Here is a 22089-nt window from a genome sequence, read left to right on the forward strand (position 1 = left end):
TTGACTGGAGTAACTTACGACTAAGTACAAGCAGAAGATGTATCTTTAGCTTCTCTTGCTTCTTGTCCATGAAGCTGGACAATAGGTATGGTATCTCTTACAGAGGTAATAAGGAATTTCACCATTACACGGATGTGAGACCAATAGGCATTTAATGCACCACTGTATATTTATTCCTCAGATGGGATGGAAGTTGGTTATTGTATTTCTCCCATTCTCTGACACAGATTTTCTGAGTTGTATTGGATATAATGGACCTATTATGTAAATTAACATGCTGATTTTGCAGGGTAAGTTCTCATTTTGGGTAAATTAACATGCAACCTGCCGCATGTGTGAGTGTGCTGTCTACTGCTGGAAGCTTGTATCTTGATTCTGCTCTGAAAAATGTAGACCTTACAGTGTACATAGATATTTGATTTCTTAGATTGGTAATTTATGACACATGAAATATTTTTTTTCACATTAAAAAAATGGTATCTTTTTCACATGAAATATCTGTGAAAAATATGTGCTACCAGTGGAAGGTGGCTATAAAGAATTTGAAAAGCTGGAACTGCACAGTTTTAATAAAAAAAAAAAAAAGAGTTGGTGAAACAACATATTTGGTGGGAAGAGGAATTTTTACTTGCTTCCTGAAAGTACCTACCCTGCAAAGTAATTATGGTGCCTTTAACTCATAACACTTTCAAATAAAATGTTCAAACTCCAAGAAGGATTCAGAAAGTATTCTCTTCTCCCTCAGTATTCTCCCTGAATTGCTTGTTTCCACACGTTTAGGAGTTTAAAGTGAAGTATTTCAAAGTACTTGGAAAGTAAATAATAGTTTGTGTATCATTTCGTTGAGGGAGCTTTCAAACTCTGATCCTACATTGCTGTATTCCATTAAACTAAAATGTAGTAATATCATTAACTTTTATCTTTCTTTTACTGACATCATGTTCTGGGGCTTAAAAAGTTTTATTTCCTTTCAAGTAGTAAAAGATAATCCACTACATTCCTAAGTAAACCAATTTTTATCCCTTGACATCAGTTCAGATACTTACCAGGACTTGGTTCATGTCACTATCTGTTAGGAGAACTTCCATTCACCCTTAAGTGGCTATAAAGCTTGGGAATTACAGCATGTCTCTAATTAGGATTAGTAGCAATACAAAAGGCTTCAGGTAAGATGCTAGATTGCTTAGAATTATAGAAAGGCTTCAAAATGAACAAAGACTGCCATTTTAGCAGTCTTTAGCTGAGGAAGAAGAAACACTGCCAAAGTTTCCAGAATAACAAAAGGTACAAGGATGTATATCATTGTACATTTTAATATACTGCAGTCTCAAAGGGCTTTGAAGACAACATGTCCAAGTCTATCACAGAATGTGATACTTCTCACTGAAGTTAGGGAACTTACTGTGATATGACTGATGTCAAGAGTTTAGTAATATTAAGATGTTTATACATTTGTCTCACTAATGTATATTCCATTGTAATATCTGTGGTTAAAACACGGAGATATGAGCTGTCATGTAACTTGGCATATGAAATTCCTTGTGATGATATATGGGCAGGTAATGAATTAGACAAGGTCACTGCTTTATCTGCCCATCTGATTCTCTGTGTGTATCAAAAAACAGGACTTTTAAAGAAATCTTGTATAAAATTTTCTTTCCTCCTTTCTTATGGCATCACTGTACATTCAGTCTTGAATTCATACACTTTTTTTGGCATTAATGTCTTTCTTTTTCACTTATGCTGAAAAAAAATTAATTGGTTAATTGTAACTACTGATCAGTTTTGCAGTCAGTATTTTTGATAGTTATTAGACACCAGGAGTTGTTTTTCCAAAGTTCTAGCAGTTGCAAAATCTAGTGTATCTGTGGGGATGGAATCATAGAGTGAGTCTATTGCTTTGAGACTTCTCATGAAGACATGCTAGTGCTGAATGTTAAGGACAACAGCTCTGATTACTGAGCACAAGGTTCATGAGAAATGTGCAGAAAACTTTAAGGAATTAACTCAGAAAAACATTGTGCTGTGGACTTCAATTCCATTCTTCTTAAAAACGTTTGCTCTCACAAGCACAAGTTTGTGTGTGTAGGAATCTCCCCATTTCAGATGCTTCGGAATATATATGCCTAAGAATAGTTCATGACTTGACATCTTCAAATACATTGAAGTTACCTTTTTTGGTGCTATTTAAAGAATTTAGTCATGCATATTTTTTTAATCTCTCTTTGTAAATATTCTTGTTGAAATGGAAATATTGTCACAAATTTTTGTAGTACTCTGACAACAAAATTAGAAAAAAATACATAGTCTGGCAATACAACTAGAAACAAGACAACATTTAATTTAAATAAAAAACTTTATTAACAATGTAAAACGTTTAGTATCTTACAGTCTGAGATAATTTTGGCATGCCTTATAAGATCAATACTTGATATGCAGACACCATGCTTTGAATTCTACTGGCAACAAAATGGGTTGGCGTTGTGTTTTACATTGTTTATTTTAATACACCTTCCTTCAATAAATTATTTATTTTTTTCAAAAGCTTGTAGATATACTATTGCCTGAAAATGGAATTTGTTGCTTCTAAGCATTGTACAGTTTATAGATATTATGATTTCTCTGTATTTACAAGTCCTATCTATTTTCATATATGATTTTTTTATCATAAATTAAGATATTTTTCTATAAAGCTTTGAAGTTGAGATACAGTGGAAGACAAAATATGAATGAGAGCACAAAAAAAGCAACTGGAGATTTTGTACAAATTCTGTTACAATACTGTTTGAATGTCTTAGAACTTTAATAGTTTTGCTCTTAAATAGTTTCCTATGCTTAAAGACTGTGAGAGAATGATCAAATGTTCTGCTATGCTTAAAGACTGTTATAGTATGATTTTAATATGATACTAGTAAGAGTACTGTACTACACACAAACTTTTAGCTGCAGCTCAAACAATTAAAAAAATCCTCTAAAATTATATATGAATCATAATTCATGTGTCTTCTTTGAGTGATTGAAAGTAAGCATGCAAAACATACTTTAAAAAGTTTTAAATATGCTAGATCTATTCCACAGCCATTTTTTGACCACCATAATTTGAAAGTATTAAAACTCTTATTTGAAAAGGGGGATGGGGCAGAAGACAAAAATGAATAGCCTAGTGTAGAAAATATAATTTATAATCAAGATTAGCCGCTTTCATCTTTTCAGTGGTCAAATAATAGTGGTTTAATCAAAGTCATGGTTTCCATGGTGCTTCTGTGCCTAATCTTCTAACTTGAGACAAGACAACACAATCCAAAGAATCTTCGCTTCCGTCTTCTTACCAGTGGATAGGGAGTCAAGTTTAGGAGGCTGCTATCATCTGTGATGAAAAACCCCACGTTTTAACACAAGCAAGTACACACATGCACAGAAAAGAGATTTTATCATTTATGTGTCCTAGCAGCACCTACACAATCACAGAATCATTTATGTGTCTAAGATTGAGTCCAACCTGTAACTGATCAGCACCACATCTCCAGAACATGGCACTAAGTGCCAGGTACAGTCCTTTCCTGAACATCTCCACCACCTCCCTGGGCATTCATTCCAATGCTTGACAACCCTTTCCGTGGTAGATCCCATAGAGCACAGAGAAAATAATAACCTGAATTTTGAGACTTCTCATGAAGACATGAGAGTCTTACAAGAGAGTCTTAAAATCCTAATTAACAGGATCTCCATAATAATGATGATGATTACCTGATCCTGGGGCATATCTCTGAGTTTTAAAACCCTGTGATGCTTCCTATCCTGCTGCACAGGGGCAGTGATTTTCTGGTCATTGTTGAAGGGCAGTGTTGACACCAGGCAACAAAGAATTCTGTATGCCTTTATCTCTGTTCTAAATTCAGGTTTCTCTATGCATTATATGCCCCCAATTTGTCTTTCCCTTCCTTATTTCCAGCACACTCTTTTCTTCTAGACTAAGCCTGGACCTTTCATCACTCTTCCAGTCTATACAATGGTACGTCTGTATCACTAGTGATTCCCTTTTACCTTTCAACATAGTTTTCAATCAAGCTCTCCTACCATGAAATCTTACTTGAATAATGAATACAATCATTCTATATTCATCTCTTAGCATATTATGCTGAATGCCAGGCTGCTTAGTTACTTGGGATAAGATCTAGGACACATTCAATACATTTCATCAGCTGCCACTGTGCAAAGACTGCACCACATTTAAGGAACACCCATTATCAAGAAGAAATCAAAAAGAAAAATTATTATCTTACTGCTGTTCTCACAAAAAAAGAGAGTGTGCCTGTAGATGTGGAGTATTTAACATGCCAACAAAATGAAGGCCCATTGCTAAATACATGCATAGGATGGAGACCCTCCCCACCTGTGCATTTCTACGGGATACCTGATAGCTGTCTGTGGGAAAAGCAGCCTGGTGGCAGACTCAGGGCAAGTAGCTTTTCTACAGAAAGTCAATGTCAGGTCACAGAAGCTATAAGCCTTGTAGAGGTGAAGCAAATCTCATCACTCAGAAGGATCCAAGGATCCCTGTCATAGTCTGTGCAAATTGCACCTTCATTACCTTTGAGAAAGAAGGACTCCAGTAACTGCGAAGTAGTTCTGCTCCTGCCTTTGTATCACCAGGAAAAGTCTATTATTTTATCTACAGATACTGTATCTATAAATTCCAGAATATCTCATGTGAAAGTCAAGAGGCCAAAATCACATACTAGATTCTGGCTCCACTAAATCAGCAGGGAAGAGATTTTACCTAGATTTTTCTTTTTGTAGTTTCCATAAAAGGACTGCATATTTTTTTTGTATATAAAGAAAGGAAAACCCTTAAATTATCTTAATTTGTATTAAATAAAGAAAATTCAAAACTTACCTTGATTTTTCAATGGTAAAGGCATAGTCTCCCTGAGTTTACTTAAAAGGTTTTTCATTTCTCTCATATCTCTGTGGATACAACAGTTTAAAAAGATACAATGGAACAACAATTGGAGACTGCATGGGGTATGGCTCAGTTTTATATGCAAAAACAATGGAGCAATAAACACAAAAATCTATTGAGCAAGCATTTGGTTTACATACATGTCTCAAAAGATGCATACCAAAAGAAAGAGCAATGAAATTAAGAGGGGAGCACTTTTATAAAAGTCTGATACTAACTTCCTAGTTCAAATTTATGACCTATTCTGGCACTTGAGTACTTAACATTAAAAGCCTCTGGGGGCACAATGTGACCCTAGAGGCAAAATACACAATATGTCTTAAAATTAATATTACCTAGTACTAATATAACCTTCATACCCCTTATCAGCATTTTGTAGCTTGCACCATGAATGTGTTTCACTGTTCAGAAGAAAATTACAACATATGCAACTAACCCTTGGTACTTAACACTGCACATTAAATGAAAATTTTAGGAATAGGGCTATCATTCTCACCTCCTTGGGAGGACTCTGGCATTAGATTTTCTAGAAGGCAGATGATGGAAAATATGATAACAACACATCATCTCCATAAGCAAATCACGTTTTGATACATTTTGAAAGAGGCCAGAAATTTCCAAAGAGTTTCCATTTAGCACACAGATGGCAGACCTACAGGCTGGTAAAGTCTTAATGCTTTCAGGATTTAAATCCAGTATGGTCTTGCTTCATTCTTCTACACATAAAATGGTTCTCAGAAATGCAGCAGCATGATTAGTATAATCATTAGTGCATAAAAAATTGCACTGTTTATTCTCCACACTATGGCCCAGTAGGACAGAACTTGGCTTTATGCAAATGAGCATGTTAACAATTCAAATCTCAGCTGCAACTTAGTATACAAAGCCTCAAAATAGGACTTTTGCAAAGAAATGTTGGCCATCAGGATTATTCTCTAGTAAAGGGTCTCATTTTTGTATTTCAACTGCATAGTTAAGAGAGTAAGATAATACCACTACAACATTCCCCTTCCCCTCCTAAAACTTCTAAATTTAAAACTATGGGTGGAACTAACTGAAATTAATTAGATTCTTTGGTTTTGATTTTGAAATGCATAACTGGAGTCTGGCATATTTCAGGTGTATTTCACAAAATCAAAAACTCTGTTAAATGTACCAGAAAAGTTAACAGGTTATTTAATTTATTTATAATTTTCATAGTAGCAACACTGGCTGTCAAATTAAAATAAAAAATAAATAAATCCTAGAAAGAAATTTGTTTGTTTAGGAATGAGGTACTACACATACCCTTCAGTGTTTTCAATATCTGTGGAAACCTGCCATAGATGCTGTTGAATATCTGTTGGTGATAATGATGTGTCTTCTAAAATAGGTACTTCAGAACTCTCCTCCACTTTAGTATCTAAGATCTTGGGTGGGCCACAAGGTTCTTTTCCTTTAAAATATTTAAACAAAACATGTATGCCTATTATTTATTGATTAATACAGATACATCAATATCTAATTGATGCTTTGAACTTGACTTTGCACAATACAAATGGAGAAAAAGACTGCTCAGATGCAAACTCTGAGTAAGAACTGTTCAGAAGTAGAGCAGACCACGCCAAGGTAGAAATCAGTGCTGCCATATGTTACCCTTACCAACTTAAAAGGGTTCAATTAAATTCCAGTGGCTCTCATGGAACACAAAGTAACAGCCAGAAGACAAAACAGAACAAAATAAGTGAGGAAACTACAACACACACTCTGGAAACAACTTCAAAAGTCTGACACTAAAGAACACTGCAATCCTTGTCTTCAAGTACTACAGCAATACTGAGGGAAGACCAAAGACAAAAATGTGAAATTTTGTACTTTATGATTTAACAGCAATATAAAGCTGCCACCCCCCACAGCCCAAATGCATTACATTCTGAATTTCTGTGTTGACACATACCTAATTCATACTCCCTGTATGAAAATTAAATATAGTGTTGAAATTGAAGGGGGGTGCTTCATGACAGATCTTCCAGGGCTTTTGTGAGGAAGAGAATGGGATAAAGGACTGGATCATGATAATGGAGCATTCAAGAAAGTTAACCATTAGAAGATTATTTTGGTAAACCTGCAAATCTCCTTTGGACTACCTGACAGCATTTCTTGTCTGTAGTGGCAAGAACAATTCTGGCACCAAATACAGAAGAAAATTCACACTGGAGTGCATCCCAGACTGTCAACATTTAAACCAGTAGTACAAAAAGTTGCATAGGAAATGTTTTTTCATTTCACAATTGTTGCAACTGGAAAAGTTTTGACATCAGTACAAATCTGAGTAGTTCCTGTAAGGTTTGACAAAGCACATGAAGAACAAGAACAGCGAATAGAGTCGTGGTCATTCAGGCCATTTTTCTGGGACTCTAGAGGCCAAAACTGCAGACCATGGTATACTGCTCTTCCACATCACAAATGCATATCCCTGCTATCAGGGAGCTAAACTTGTTCCTTAAAATATAGAACTTCCTGGATCATAAGATAACATTTTTTTAATGTTATCTTAAGATCCAGTAAGTTATCTAAATAGTTTCATTCTGGTAAATTATTTCCTTGAAAAAAAGAAAGAAAAAAAGTTATTCTTAGCTACGTGTCTCAAACTAGATGCTGCTTATGTTACAGAGGATACTTGTTTATGTTTTAATGCTCTTCAAATCCAATAGGAAGCCCATAGTTACCTAAATGAATCCTAAAGAGTGCATGACGCGACCATAACAAATTTAGCCTCCATGAAAGCATCTCCTGTGTCCCTTCTTTGCTGCTTACTGGCATCCACTGCTAACTTATGCTTTGTCAAATACTTCTGTAAACCACAATTGAAATGATAGATTACCCCAACAAAAGGAAAAGTAAAATGTGATGTTTTCTGATGAAGTTGTTTATGTGAGGTCAGTCAAAAACCCTACATGTCCAGGATCAAGTTCCAAAGAAGGATGATCATATTACTCCTTTTCCAAAAGCAGTGGAAATGAAGAAGTAGTGAATTATAAGGGAGGGGAAACAGAGAGAAAGACACCAAAACCTTTCTGTTGGTTACAAACTGTTATGCTGAAAGATTATTCAATTGCTTGTGGAAGAGCAGACTAAACCTGCTTCACAGATTACATGTTTTATACTCTGAACCATCCTGTAGGTTTAACTTTGAAATTTTTCTTGTCCTTAACTGCAGCTTATGCTGTTATTTTAAGGTGATTCTTATGGTACAGTTTTCATTGTTCAATCATATAAGCTTCATTATTTTTTCCCATCACAAGAAGTCCATAACACAACATAATGTTACCAATATCTCACATATTACTTTTTCACTAAAAAGGTTTCAGGTAAACCATCTTATGTGCCACTGATATCAGAAGGCATTACTCATGAAACAGGGTATGGAGATTGTTCCATTATCTTTAAGTGTTATGGTGGAACCCTGACCTGACCTTTGGTGACATGCTGGAGAGATGTATTCTTCAGGGATGTGAAAGGTGTCTCAATGGAAACAGTAACAACACTAGATGAAATAATAGTAAAGGTTCTTTTTCTCAGCTTGAGAACAGAAGCAGAGACCGTAATGTTCTTTTCATCAGCACAAAGACAAGCTCTTGCAGATTTAGCAGAATGAACTACACAGATCTCTTTTTACCTGGAAAAAGATTACCAGTAATTCTGTTGTATTGTGAGCAATTCATGAAGCCTTTCTTGAATTTCAGATCATTTGCTCAGTCTCTTGAAAGCACTTGAAGAGTCAGCTAATAATAAAGGCTTTGCTTGAATAATGTATGACTCAGGCTTAACACTTCTACCCTGGTCACAGCCTATAGGGAAACTAAAGCTTCTAAATCCTTACAGTCACTGGTAAAGATATCTTCTGTCATAGATACTTCAAAAAATTGATATGAACCCTTAATTTTACTTTCAATGTAGTCAGTGGAAAGATTTTTAATAATTTTAGTTGCAATGATACATTATTTCTTTTCTCATCAGTAATTCAGTTTGGTTTTTTTTACTGTAAGAAGCAGGAAATGCTTTTGATATGAAATTAAATCAATTTAGTTAAATAATGCTGAGGATCAAACTTGAGTATGGATAAATAAGAGGGCAGAAAACTGTCAGTTCAGTAAGGTTACATGCATCATCTGGTTTTATGTGTCTCACCTTTTGTGCCCCTTATTGCTTCTGTGGTGATCTCTGTGTTAGTTTTCCTCATGTAACCCTAGGCACCTACTCTTAGTCATCACCTAATTCGCACAGAACTGTGATGAATGAAAAAAAAGAAAAGACAAAAAAAAAAAAGTCCCCTCAGTATTTCACTGCAGAGGAACTTAGATCTTTGGGTGGCATACCAGACTAACAAAGCTGAGAGAACCCCTCTCTCAAAAAGAGAGCAGTGTTTACATCAGGTTTCTAACCTGGCAGTTAAGGATAAATGCACTAACTATCTATCACAGCTAAAGTGCATGAGCAGGAAAATCTAGAAAGGGGAATAGGAAAGAATTGTGCAGGAAGTAAAAAAAGGTATTTGACAAGTATGGCTAACAGCCTGAGGAATTTAATTCTCCATTTACACTCAGGACCTGCAGAACTTGGAGACTGTCTCACTGGAAATACTATTATTAAAGAAAATGCAATAGGAACAACAATTTTATGATGAAAGTTGTGTTACCCTCCTTCCATGGCTGTTCTTGTCCCATTCCTTCACTTCTTCATAGGGTGCACATAAGAATGGGTGTCTCTTGATTTTGTTTCTCCATACCTGTGTGCTCTTCTACACTCCTGCATCTTAACCCTCCTTGCATAAGTGATATGTGTAAGTAATAATACATAACTACCAGTCTTTAAATAGAACACTGAGATTGTAGCACAACCATTAAATAATCCTTCCTTTCCCCTTCAAAACTCTAAAAAGCATGTCATTTAAACGAAGCCAAAAAGCAAAAAATCTCTCCACTGAACCAGGGGTTTATTTTTGTAGTTTGTAAAATAAGCTATCACTTTTAGGTACTATTTTAAGAAAATACATATTTTTATCACAAAACAAACACTGGAAATACAATAATTAACTATATGAATTTCTTACATGAAACACAAGTAGTATGCATGCTTGATTTTCCTGTAAGACTCAATTCTTGCCTTTTTTGCATGACTATACAGGTACCTGTACTTTGGTTTGTGCTGGTATCATTCTGCCCTCATCTGTTGTTTATACATGTCAGGTGGGACTCACACATCTCAATAACTGTTATTTTTTCTTCATGATGTCCAATAAATAAAATATATGACACTAAACAATTAGGATAAAAGAGAGATGTATGCCCACGTAAGTACTTATATGTGTATTAGTTAGCCAGAACTCCTGGCATTATGGAAAGGAGGAGTAATAGAATAAATTATCAGGTAGCCAGACAAAGTAACTACAAAACACTTGAAATAAAGATACTTACGCATGATTCCTTGTGCTCTTTGCAAACTTTCTGAATGCTGAACTGCTGAATACATTCTCAACAATAGGCTTTTGTAGTGTAGCCATCTTACAAAGAAAAATTATTGAAGAGCACTTACCTCAGTTTACTTACTGCATAACATAGCTGCAAATATTTATGGCTTTTGGCCCCACCGTGGCTGTTACATCTCAAAGAAATAACAGACTATCTGACTTTTCTAGTAGCAGTTCTATAACAGCAGTAATTTATTCTAAAACACTGTAACCATGCAAGGAATTTCTGTACAGGAAGATTTATATATATATACAGCAAATAAAGGAATATTTGTTCAGCTGAAAAGAAAGATAAGGAGATATGAGAAGATATGTGCTGTGAAAGGCAGTCAAAGACCCTGAGCTCAGACCTTCAAATTTTTATATGGTGTTTCCTTAAAAGAATATCTTTCCTAGTAAGAAATCTTTTTTTCTGCTAGCTGAGTTTCTCTTAGGAAAAGAACATCAGCATTAGCAAACTGCCTTAGTTTTACCAGTTCTGTAGCTTATTTGATAAATTTTGATCAAGATACCAATACCTACATTACTATTTATAAGCCACAGGTTGCTGAGAACAGTCTGCAGGTCATTCTACTTGAATCTCTGCTGTGTCCTGAGTTAGAACATGAATTGGTGAAATCTCATGGGAGGTTTAAAAACCTAACATACAAATTGTCTGGCAAGTAAGAGGGCTAGAGAAGGGAAATACTACATCCACATGGAAAATATTACCCACAGAAATTAGCTTCAAGACAGAACAAGAACACCAGACATGCACATTTACAGGTTAAGCGAAAGTTAAGGGCAGTACTCTTTGTACACAAGAAACTTTTTTTCATATGGTCACTCAGATGAAAAACTGTGAAAAACTAAACAAGTGGAGAAACAAAAAACACAGCAGCATCACAATATATTTTATAATGGTGAAGTTATTTTCTCTTTCCTTCCTAGAGATAAATTTATGCACTTTGCCTACACTAAACTATCATTCTCTGTAAGTAAAGAAATCAATGAAAAGTATGGGTTCAGAATGCTCCTCTGAAAATGGTATGTTCTGTCAGAACATAGAACAAATAAGTTGTAAAGTCATCTAGTGGAACATCCCACTGAAAGCAGGGCTAGCTTGCATCAGACTGCTCAGGACTATTTGAGTCATCAGCATCTCCAAGAATGGATATTTCACAGCCCCTCTGGGTGCCTGTCTAGCATGCAGCTACCTTCATGGTGAAAAAACAATTAACACAGGACTGGAATTTCCATCATTGTATGATGCCCTTGCAATACTTCTAGGTGTTGCCAATACTAAATATTTAATACAAAAGAAGCTATTGTCTATTAGGTATTCAAATTATTTGAATCCCTGTCATCCCTGTCATATAGTTTTTGCCTCCTATGTATTTTTTAAAAAATGTCACAGAAGCTTGGAGCCAAGTTACTGTGTTTATCTCTAAAACACTCTATCTGGCAAGGACAAAAATCACTACTTGGTAGGGCCAGAATAACTAACATGATGATCTCTGTGGTGAGTTGTGAAACAGATATCTAGTAGATATCAGTACAGATATCAGTAGTTAACCTACTGCAAGGTAGGAACTAAGGTGTAACTCCTCCTCTAATCCAACTTCAGACATTGAATAGTTTGATGTTTAGCTTAAATTATTAATGCAAATTCCACCCAGAAGCAAAAGGGAGAGACAAGACATTTCAGAGTTACTCAGGTCACTTTAAGCTATTTACTTTCAGCAGTTCAGCAGATGGTTTGACAACTGTTGCCAATGCTAGGAAATGCAGTACAATCTGTCTTAAAAACAATGACTCATTTCAACAGCTACTATTATCTTGTTTTACAATGACTCTGCTAATTCTCTCTCTTCCTGTTTTATAGACTTATTTTTGACTTCAAAAAATAATTGAGAACCACAGTTAAGCATTTACAAATCTCCCATTCTTACTTTTGTAATAAAAATATCCCTGGCTTTAGCAGCATTCTACAGGTAGATATGAAAAGTATGTTACAGGATCTTTTAGCATGACAGAAAATGCAACAGGTTCATTACAAGATCTTTATTACAGTTCCATACAGAACTTTTCCTTGCTTTACCTAGTTTTTTATTGATGAGATATTATCTGGGGAAAGAGTAGTTACAATCAGCACAGGTACAGCCCTAATCAACCTGTGTCATCACTGAGCAATGAGGTTACTAAGTAAACTATACAGTAAATTATCAGCATTTCTACATCTTCCTTTCAGTAGGCACCTAATCAAGAATGAAATACTTGAGACATGCATTTTCACTGAAGTGAGGACATCTCCTTTCACTTCCAAGTCTAGTATTTGTTTTTATAAAGGTGGGTATCTTTTGAACCATATTTATCTACCTTTTGCTATGGTAGTGTTTTAGTAATCATACTCCGCAATTTAGTGCTATCAGTGATATTCTCCTAAGCCACAGGCCACTCTCCCCCTCCTCCTTCTGTTGGGGCAGGCTGGAGTTGAGAATTGGAGGCACGACAGGTGAAGATCACAGGTTAAGATAAGAACAATTTACTGGAACCAGTAAGAGATAGCCAGCAGTAAGAGGTAAGCAGCAGTGAGATAAGAAAACTAATAGTAACAGCAACATTATTAATAACAGATCTTGCCTGACAAATATGTCTAATAACATTACTAAGTTTGCCCACTCATCTGACTAATGACACCTAAAACTTAAGGAACTACTTTTTTAAAAAAAGAATTTTAAATGGTGAGGACATTACTGGTACATACCTGATAAGACACACTTCTGTAAGAATGATGATGAACCTATAGATAGGTTCCTGTAGATACCTATAGGACCTACCTATAGATACCTATAGAACCTACGTATAGATATAATATATATAAAATTCACTTTACAGTCTGGTGTTTGTTGTGATTTAACCTTGGACATCAATGAAGCCCCACACTTGCTCACCCTAGTGGGATGAGGGAGACTACTGAATGGGTGAAAGTGAGCAAACTCCTGAGTTGAGGTACAGACAATTTTAATACGTAAAGCAAAAGCCATGCAAGGAATTTATTCACCTCTCCCAATGAGGAGACAGGTGTTCAGCCATCCCCAGGAAAACAAGGCTACCTCATGGTGACTTGGGAAGACAAATGCCATCACTGATATCCTCACTTTTCTTCGTCTTCCCCTTCTTTATATGCTAGGCATGATGCCATATGGTCTGGGATATCCCTTGGGTCAGCTGAAATCAGCTGTCCTGGTTGTGTCCTCTCACAACTTCTTGGGCCCCCTCAGCATCCTTGGTGGGGTGGGGTGAGGAGCAAAAAGGCTCTTGACCTCGTGTGGGTTTAGCAATGACTAAAACTAAATCCCTGTATTATCAATGCTGCTTCCAGTGTAAATCCAAAATATCACTCCATGATGGCTACTATGAAGAAAATTAACTCCACCCCACTCAAAACCAGGACAGTGTTTCACCTTTCATGAATATCCAGGCATGCCCCAAAAGATTGTTCTTTTTCTAAAACAAGCAATCCAGTACCTTTCCGATGAAACTGCAGCGATCCTAGCAGACATATGGACTTTAGCATTTCTGTTGTGTACATTTCTAAGCAACACTGTAACTGGATATATAGTCTACAGATTTCAGGATGGATTTCACCATCTTCCGGGCTGCAATAAAAGAGAAAAATGTAGTTAGGAACGAGACTAGAAGAATGTGAGGTCATAAAGTCCACTTCCTTACTGTTGCAAGCAACCACACCAGAATCTGCTTCACAAACTATTATGCCTTTTCTACCTAACAGTATTTACAAACAATACATTAGAACTATAAAACTCTAGGCTTAGCATAGCTGAACTTGAGCTGTCTTTGGTAAGACTGTATGTCCTTATTATCTCCTGTGTGTGTTTTCAGAAAATGGGTAAATAAGTGACTGAGACATCTTCTCTTTAAATGCTTTGGATAAGTATTTTCTGTGAGACTGAAGCTGTCTTCTGCCATTCTATTTCAGTTACCCTTGGTCCTGACACAGATGCAGGAGATTACTAGGCGATTTTAACAGTCCCTGTTCAGATTACAAATCCTGTATCAAGCATGATCAACCCTACTTTGAAGACACTTTCAATAGAAACAAGTCAGTTTTAGCCTACTCATTCTACGCATTCTGCCTGAACTTGTTTCCCCCCATATTTAAAGTAGTGATGTGATATTGCACTGTGAGGAGAATGGGATGCGCAAGACTTTTTTCAGGAAAGTAGTAACAATATTGAAAACAAAAACTGAAATCCTACACCTCCATTTCAGGAACCAATTCTCATGCCTGTTGTAAAATCAGACATTAAGTATCACTTTTTAAGGCCGGAATCACAGAAGTGGAAAATAGTACAATGCTTAAACAAGAGAAAAATTAAGCTAAAAAAGAAAAAAAACACCCCAGAACACACTAAAGATTGAAGAGAAATTATTCTGGAATTGGAAGAGACAAAGGACAATTGGTTCCACCTGCCAATCCATTACAAAGCAGATGTTATCAAAGAGGCAGAAAATAACTGGAGCATAAGTTACAATTGCTGTGGTCTATTACTACTACACCAAACTACATGGTAATAAACCTGCCCATCCCAGCAGCTTTATTTCTTTTGGCTAGACTATAATACTTTTATTTCCCTTAAGCCACATCTACTCTTCTACTACTGAAGTGAAGCCTTGATTTGTCGAAAAATTATCATGCATGATACTTTCTGCATCTTATCACAAATACAGAATAAAGCTCTAGTACAGAACAAGAAGGGTTCAACCACAATTCTGCTTCCCACCCCACAATGTGTGTATCACTTACTGTTTCAGCCCTTTTCTCAATGAGCACATAGTTACTTCCTTTAAAGGAAAAAAAAACGTTAGAGTTCAATTTGCTTTCCATATTTAGAATGTACGTCCAAAATTTAGGTCTTCAAACTTACTGCTTATTTCACGCAATCCCTAAGTCCTGAAGCCCCACCAACAGACACATAGGCCTATTCAGTTTCTGTTTAAGTTTCCTAGATGTCTGAACACTTCTCTGTGACCAAGGTTTCTTCTGCCCTGAAGCCATTGGCTTGTCTATTGCACCTGAAGGGGATTTGCCCATACATGTTCTTGTGCAAAGCAGGGCCTGCAAAAAATTTAAGTTACCAGAAATGGTAATAATTAGCTTTTTCTGTTCAATTATGAGAGCTCTTTTGATTGGGAGATACAGTTCTACTCCTCTTTCTCATGCAAGAAAAGCTGAATCTGTCTAGCTCTCCTGAGCACTAGAATTATTTAACTACAGGTCTGTCCCTAAGAGAATTAGACACTACATTGTGACAAGGTAATTTCCTCGTAGGAGATTTAGATAAATTAAAAATATGGCTGTTCTATTTTTCTCTGCACTATTTCAGAGAGTTAGCAGTCCTCAGACCCTCTTGGAAGTCATGGCTACTAGAGGAATATTGTTTGCAATGTTTATTTATAATTTATGATGTTCCTTTCTAGCTGTCACTGACAAAACTATTTCAGGGTCTACACACAGGTGTAAGGAAACAGTGTTTTCCTTATGCAGCTGGTAAATTCCTATAAAGCAAAAATATGAAAACGTTTAAACATTATTGCTTTTAGTGACAGAATTTTTAATTGTGAAGACTGGGAAGGTGGCAATTATAAATAAGATGCTTGACTCATGAGCCAATTCAAATTTATTAGTGGCTTCCTATTTACAAATAAGTTGGAAGAGTATTCAAAAGCATAGTAATAGACATTTTAATTGACTTTTTTTGCTGTCATAAATCTAGTGTGGTTTTTATTTGCAAACTCTATTTACGAACAGTATGAGAGTAAGAACTAGAAACATCAATAATATATGCATGTTCCAACCCATTCTTGTTTTCTCAAGAGTATAGAACATTTCTAACTGGACTATGGGCAAAATTCTTCTCTCATTTGCAAATCCAGAGTAACAGCAGTGATATCCAAGAAAAATATTATGCGAAGTTTATACAATGAGAATCCTTTCCAGCCCACTATCCTCACTAATTGCCTCGAACTATTTAATTAGTGTTTAGTTGTAATAATGACCATAATAATTCCATCAGTTTGCAACCAAACAATTTGCTTCTATATATGTATATAGGCCTCATTTTCATCTCTGAAAGCCAAATGCTCTGATATGAATGCCAATGAGGATTTATTTTATAATCCCTGAATTTTGTGTACAGGGCTCAACATTTCCTTTTAAAGCATTATCAATTTTTCTATTTCTGTGTGTACAATGCCATGTCATGAGAAATGCTGAATAGGGGACTAGTACAGACATAAATTTCAGAATTCTGGTTACGATATGTTTATGATTAACTATTAATAACTATTATTTAATAGTTATATACCAAATCAATATTTACATACAAAGGAAAGTTAATGCAAACTTCTAATATTCTCCCTCAAGTCAGCTGTTCAGTTAGTCCAGCCCATTTTTTTACAAAGACCACTTAAGTTATTCAAGAGAAACCTCATATAACATGATCTTATACAATGCCGTGCTAAATTGTGTTTGTAACAGAGCTATAACATAAAATACCTTATGTGCACGTGGATATATCAGAACTAGCACAGCACTGAGCACCTGCCCATGAGACACAGACCAGCAACTCATTGTTAATGGTATACACGTAGTTACAAAAGTGAAAATTCTGTGTTACTCCTACATAAAACAGCAGCTTAAGTTACACAGCTTATTGGGCTGCTATTAAAAGTATAATTTTTTTGTAAAAACAAAAGTAAGTTATAAAATCTGTAATATATTATTACATTCTCATACTTTAACCATTGGTAAAATCTATGGATTTCTTTCCATAAAATCCTGCTCTTTAAAAATCATGTAATGTTGTTCAACTGAGTATGTTTATAAAGCATTGACAATAAGTGGAATTTCCTTTCCTTTTTATTTTCCTAAACTGAGATTTAAAATAAAACCTATAGAGGGAGCTCTTACACCAACCATATAGTACCCAGGATCATTAAGACAAGTAAATGAAGATATTTTGGTAATTATTTTAAAATTCAAAGAAGAAAATATTAAAATGCTCTTCCTTAAATGCAAAGGAAAAGAGTAAAGATTCATTAAAAAAAATATTTTCCCTCCAAAATAGTTGACAGATCATTTTACTGTACTGCTAAAATGTTGGTTACAACTGAGAAACACCTTGAGATTTGCCTGAATTCCCACAGGGTGCCCAACATTCACAGTTGCACTAAAATTAGTGAAATTTAAGTGAAATTAAGCAAAAAATAAGACTACTAAAACTGAAAAATTATTACAGTCTAACTCAAGACTTTTAGTCACATATTTACAACAGAACAGCATTTTACTTTAAGTATCAACAACATAAAAAATATAGACAGATATACTGTCTCTGGTTAAAAGAGTAGCTAAGATATATGAAGGGTCTGGTAAACCTTTTTGTAAAAGCACTGCTTTGACAAATTCTATGCTTAACTCCAAATAAAAGTATTAATAGTTCCAAAATACTGTAAGCCAAAAAAACTATCTAGACATATAATGAAGTCCTTCAGTCTTCAAAGCCAAAGGAAAATAAACATTTGTCCAGTCAGAAGTGAAAACTAAATCATCAAATTCTGTCTAATGCTCTATATATGTGCTTCCCTTGAAAAATAATGTAACTTGGCTTGATAAGTAGTGAAAAACTGTCCACAAATACTACCCTGTAGACTGTATTTTAAGTTAGTGTCTGAAACATTGTAGTTTAGAAATATAAAGCAGTAGAAGGATGAAAAAATGGAAAACCAAAACTTACCTCAGATACGTGGTGCTTCTGTTCGGATACAAAGTGTGACAAACACTGCAGAGGAGATACCACTTAATCCCCTTATATACCAAGTACCAGAAGCCCCTCTGATTACAGCTCAGGTTCAACAGCCTACTAACCCTGCCCATGCTTTTGTATCTTAAACAGATTGCTTATTTGTTTCTCATGTAACCATACATATTTGAAGGAACAAAAGACTGGCGAATTCATTTTGAATATAGGAAGAGAAGTTGCCCAACAACGGTGTTTTCTTCTAAGCAGTTCCTGGGAAAATGTTCTTATTTGTGTTCCTCCCATTTGCTAGGGTTATTTAAAAAAAAATGTACACAAACTGCTGTCAGCTTCAATGCCATGTGTTGGTTTGTTGCTCTCTACTTATGTAATACTGCGATACAATTGCTATTCCCCACCCAGTCCAGCCAGGAAAAAAGCAGGGCTTGTTCTTCCTGGCAGACCCATAAATGACTGCAGTACTGTTCTTATTAAATCAGATTGTTGTTTTGAAGCAGTTACAACAGTGCTTGCAGTAACAGAAGGCATGATCAGGTTTAGTTTTGTTAGAACAGTGTAAATCTCCAGTAACTCTGGTAAGGCTGATGGAGTCAATCTGAATATGTGATACAACCAGCAGAACAAAACCACAATGCAGTGGCTCATATTTTAGACACTGCTAACTCCCAGGTTGGTAACATTTTAGATATTTCCATGTTAGAACAATTTAGATACAACATTAAAAAAAAAGAGAAAGGTTTGAAATTATCAGAATCAGAGACCAGAATTTCCTAGACTTCTTCCCTCAGAAGTCAGTTTCAATGGCTGAACTAACTCAAGCAAGGGCAATAGGCAAATTACCAGAACACTATCCAAACTACTCCACTAGAGGACAAACCCAATCATAAATCACTCAGTACATGAGAAAAACAGCACTGAAACAGAAGATTGCATGTAAACTCCACTCTAGGCAATACCAGATGTATTTGATGCAATTGCAAGCTTCTGGTGGTGATATTGGCAACAGGGTGCCCATTGTGGGATGAGGTGAGGGTCTTCCCTGAGCTGGAAACAGCCAGTTCCTGCAGCTCCTCAAAGGATCCTTGGCAGGACACGGCTGAACCTATCTGCGGAGCAAAATACTTATTTTCAAAAAGGGAAAAAATAGCCACAAGGAGAAGGAGTGAGGGGAAAAAAAAGGAGTAAGAAACGAGAGGGAATATCAGGGTAAGAGAAAGGAGGAGGCTCTCCATGCCAGAGGAGATCTTCCCTGCAGCCCACGGAGCACACCAGAGCAGATGGATGTTCCTGCAGGAACTGCCACCTGTGGAGAACCTATGCTAGAGTAGATTTTTCTGACAGGACTGCTGCTTGTGGAGAAGCCCACACTGCAGCTGAGGAGACATGTGAGGAGGAAGGAGAAACAAAGCAGATTGGTTATGGACTGTAACCCCATATTCCCATCCCACTTATACCGCCCAGGAGGGTGGGGGTGGGTAGAGGAGTCTGGAGTGAAGTTTAGCATGGAAGCCAGGCAGAAGAGGTGCTAGCTTGATGCTTGATGTTTCTTTTCTTGTCCCATTACTTAAATTAGTAATTATTTTAATTTTAATTGGCACTAAGTTAGGATAATATTTCCCAAGTCAAGCCTGCTCTACAGACAGTCAATGTGCCTGTCTTTGTTTCTACCTAATCTTTCTTATTCCTCTTCTTCCTGTCTTCTCCTCATATTCTGCTGAGGAGTGAGTGAGCAAGCAACTGGGTGTGAGTTTGGCTGTTGTCTCAAAATAAGATAAGCTAAGCTTAAAATCCCCAGCAGGATATTTTTAAGTACCCAGAATTCCAAATGAAATTGCATGTGTGTCTTCAGTTACACTTTTGAGTTCTCATAAAATTTAAAAAAACGCCAAAAGGCCTGGCTTGACCACCACACCCTAACTCCATTGTTCCTTCCTTCAGCTGTCTGACCCTTGCTTCTACTTTAGAGAAATCCAGGAGACTTCTGCACTAGTCAAATATGAGATGAACAGGGCCTTTTTCTCTGCAGGTTATCAGACCTGTTGAGAAGGTGGTGTCCAATTAGATGAAAGAAAACTTTGGGTGGGCTCTCAAGTCAGCCTTGTTAGCTTTAGCCTCAGCTGAACAAAAAAAAAAATCCCACAGCCTCAAATTATGTAATACTGAAGAACAGATAAATCGAAACCATTACACCGACCTTTCAGCAGAGATCTGTGCTAACCAAGAAGGAGACAGTGACATTAGCTCTATATGCAATAACTTGTAAGCTTATCTAGGAAATTCCTATTCAGAACGCTGCCTTGTCAGCATCAACAAGTTGTTCTCAAATGAATTTGATAAAAATGTAGAGAAAGCACAGATAAGTTTGTGCTGTCCAACAGGCTCAAGCCCAGCCTCTTTTAAATCCCCTGCAGGCAGCTGATAGTCATGCTGCCCGTGGATTTGCCCTTTGACTTTAGTTAAGCTTCTGTGTTATTTAAAATGCCCCTTAATCACTCACTGTTTGTTAATGAATGATTTATAAACTCCACCTTTCAAAAGTCTGCAAAATATATATGGATTCATACCTACATGCCCATCCAGTTCCTTTGATTAACAGTTGTACAGTTGTAATTTTTTTTCATAAAAATTGTATGAAAACTAGTATCTGATGTGAGGTCATTTATGAAATTGGTTCTGATCTGTGTGGACAAACAGGGTAAAATTTTCCAGAGAGCCTGAAGGAGAGTTAAGTGCTTCAGGTATTTGATGCTGTAGGATATCTAGGTCACAATGGGCTAGAAACATACTGGATGTAGAAGGAACTCTGCTGCAGGCAAGTGATGCCATCTGCTGTTGACCATTCTCAGGACACTAAACCAGATGATTCCTAGATTTGAGACACTTCCTTTTTTCATTTTATTTCTGTCATTAGTACCTTCTTTGAATATAAATTTCAACATATTTTTTCCAAAAGGCATTCCATAAAGCATTAAGAATAATCTGGATACCCATTATCTTCTGGTTTTCCATATTTCAAAATGAGAAAACTGGAATGGTTGTGAAGATATGTTAAAATGAGACGAGGCAAGGAACAATGCATTTACTTTTCCTCAAAAATATTACACAGCACTTAATTAACTATTTAAACTGAAGGAAGGATGTTCTTTAAGTTTCACTGTGATTTGGATAAGAGCTATATTGCATTAACAATTATTGAAAAAATCTATGCATTTTCATAATGTATAGATAATGTATAATCCTTTTTTTTTTGTCTGCTGGTCAAATAGACCAATACTGTGACTGCTACAATTCTAAACTAGAAGGAAAACAGTGCATACAGTAGATATTTCCAGGTTGCTCAGAATAAGGTGGTGTTTGGGATTTTTTATGTATCAAATGCTGCTAGGAGTGCTTGAATATATCATGCTTATACCTCAGAGTATTTTTTATCTTTTTTAAAAGAAATATTATAATTTTTTACAGAAAAATTCAAATACCTCCATAGAGAAGTATTCGAAGTGAAAAAGAAATTGTGTTATAGAATCAGTAGAATCTCACACAGCTCCACCAGATACTTCACAGATCAAATCTGTAAGAGTAGTTAGAAATCACAGCTGAGAGACTGAGAAAACTTGAATGTGTCAAAAAAAAGAAAAAAAATAGAAGGAAATAGAAAGAAAAAAGAGATAGATTAGCTTCCTGAATTTAAATTCATATATGGAGAAAGAAATTTTTAAAACCATCTGTTGATAAAATGTGTTCAGGAAGCAGTATTCTAGCAAAAAGATCTTTGCAGCTTTTTCACTTAGATTTTT

At 35.9% G+C, this 22089-nt stretch overlaps 1 protein-coding gene across 1 annotated transcript in view; it reads right to left on the minus strand.

Annotated features, from left to right (window-relative positions):
• Window positions 1–2337: 2337 nt before the first annotated feature.
• RGS7BP (regulator of G protein signaling 7 binding protein) overlaps window positions 2338–22089 on the minus strand; it is a 34916-nt gene continuing 15164 nt past the window's right edge. The window contains exons 3-6 of the mRNA XM_054651539.2: window positions 13983–14113; window positions 6251–6398; window positions 4898–4968; window positions 2338–3367 (exon numbers count right to left, since the gene is read on the minus strand). Of these exons, the coding sequence (XP_054507514.1) occupies window positions 3276–3367; window positions 4898–4968; window positions 6251–6398; window positions 13983–14113 (442 nt within the window). The 3' untranslated portion in view covers window positions 2338–3275. The remainder of the gene's footprint in view (window positions 3368–4897; window positions 4969–6250; window positions 6399–13982; window positions 14114–22089) is intronic.

The sequence above is a fragment of the Agelaius phoeniceus genome, chromosome Z (genome assembly GCF_051311805.1).
Source record: "Agelaius phoeniceus isolate bAgePho1 chromosome Z, bAgePho1.hap1, whole genome shotgun sequence".
Taxonomy (NCBI): domain Eukaryota; kingdom Metazoa; phylum Chordata; class Aves; order Passeriformes; family Icteridae; genus Agelaius; species Agelaius phoeniceus.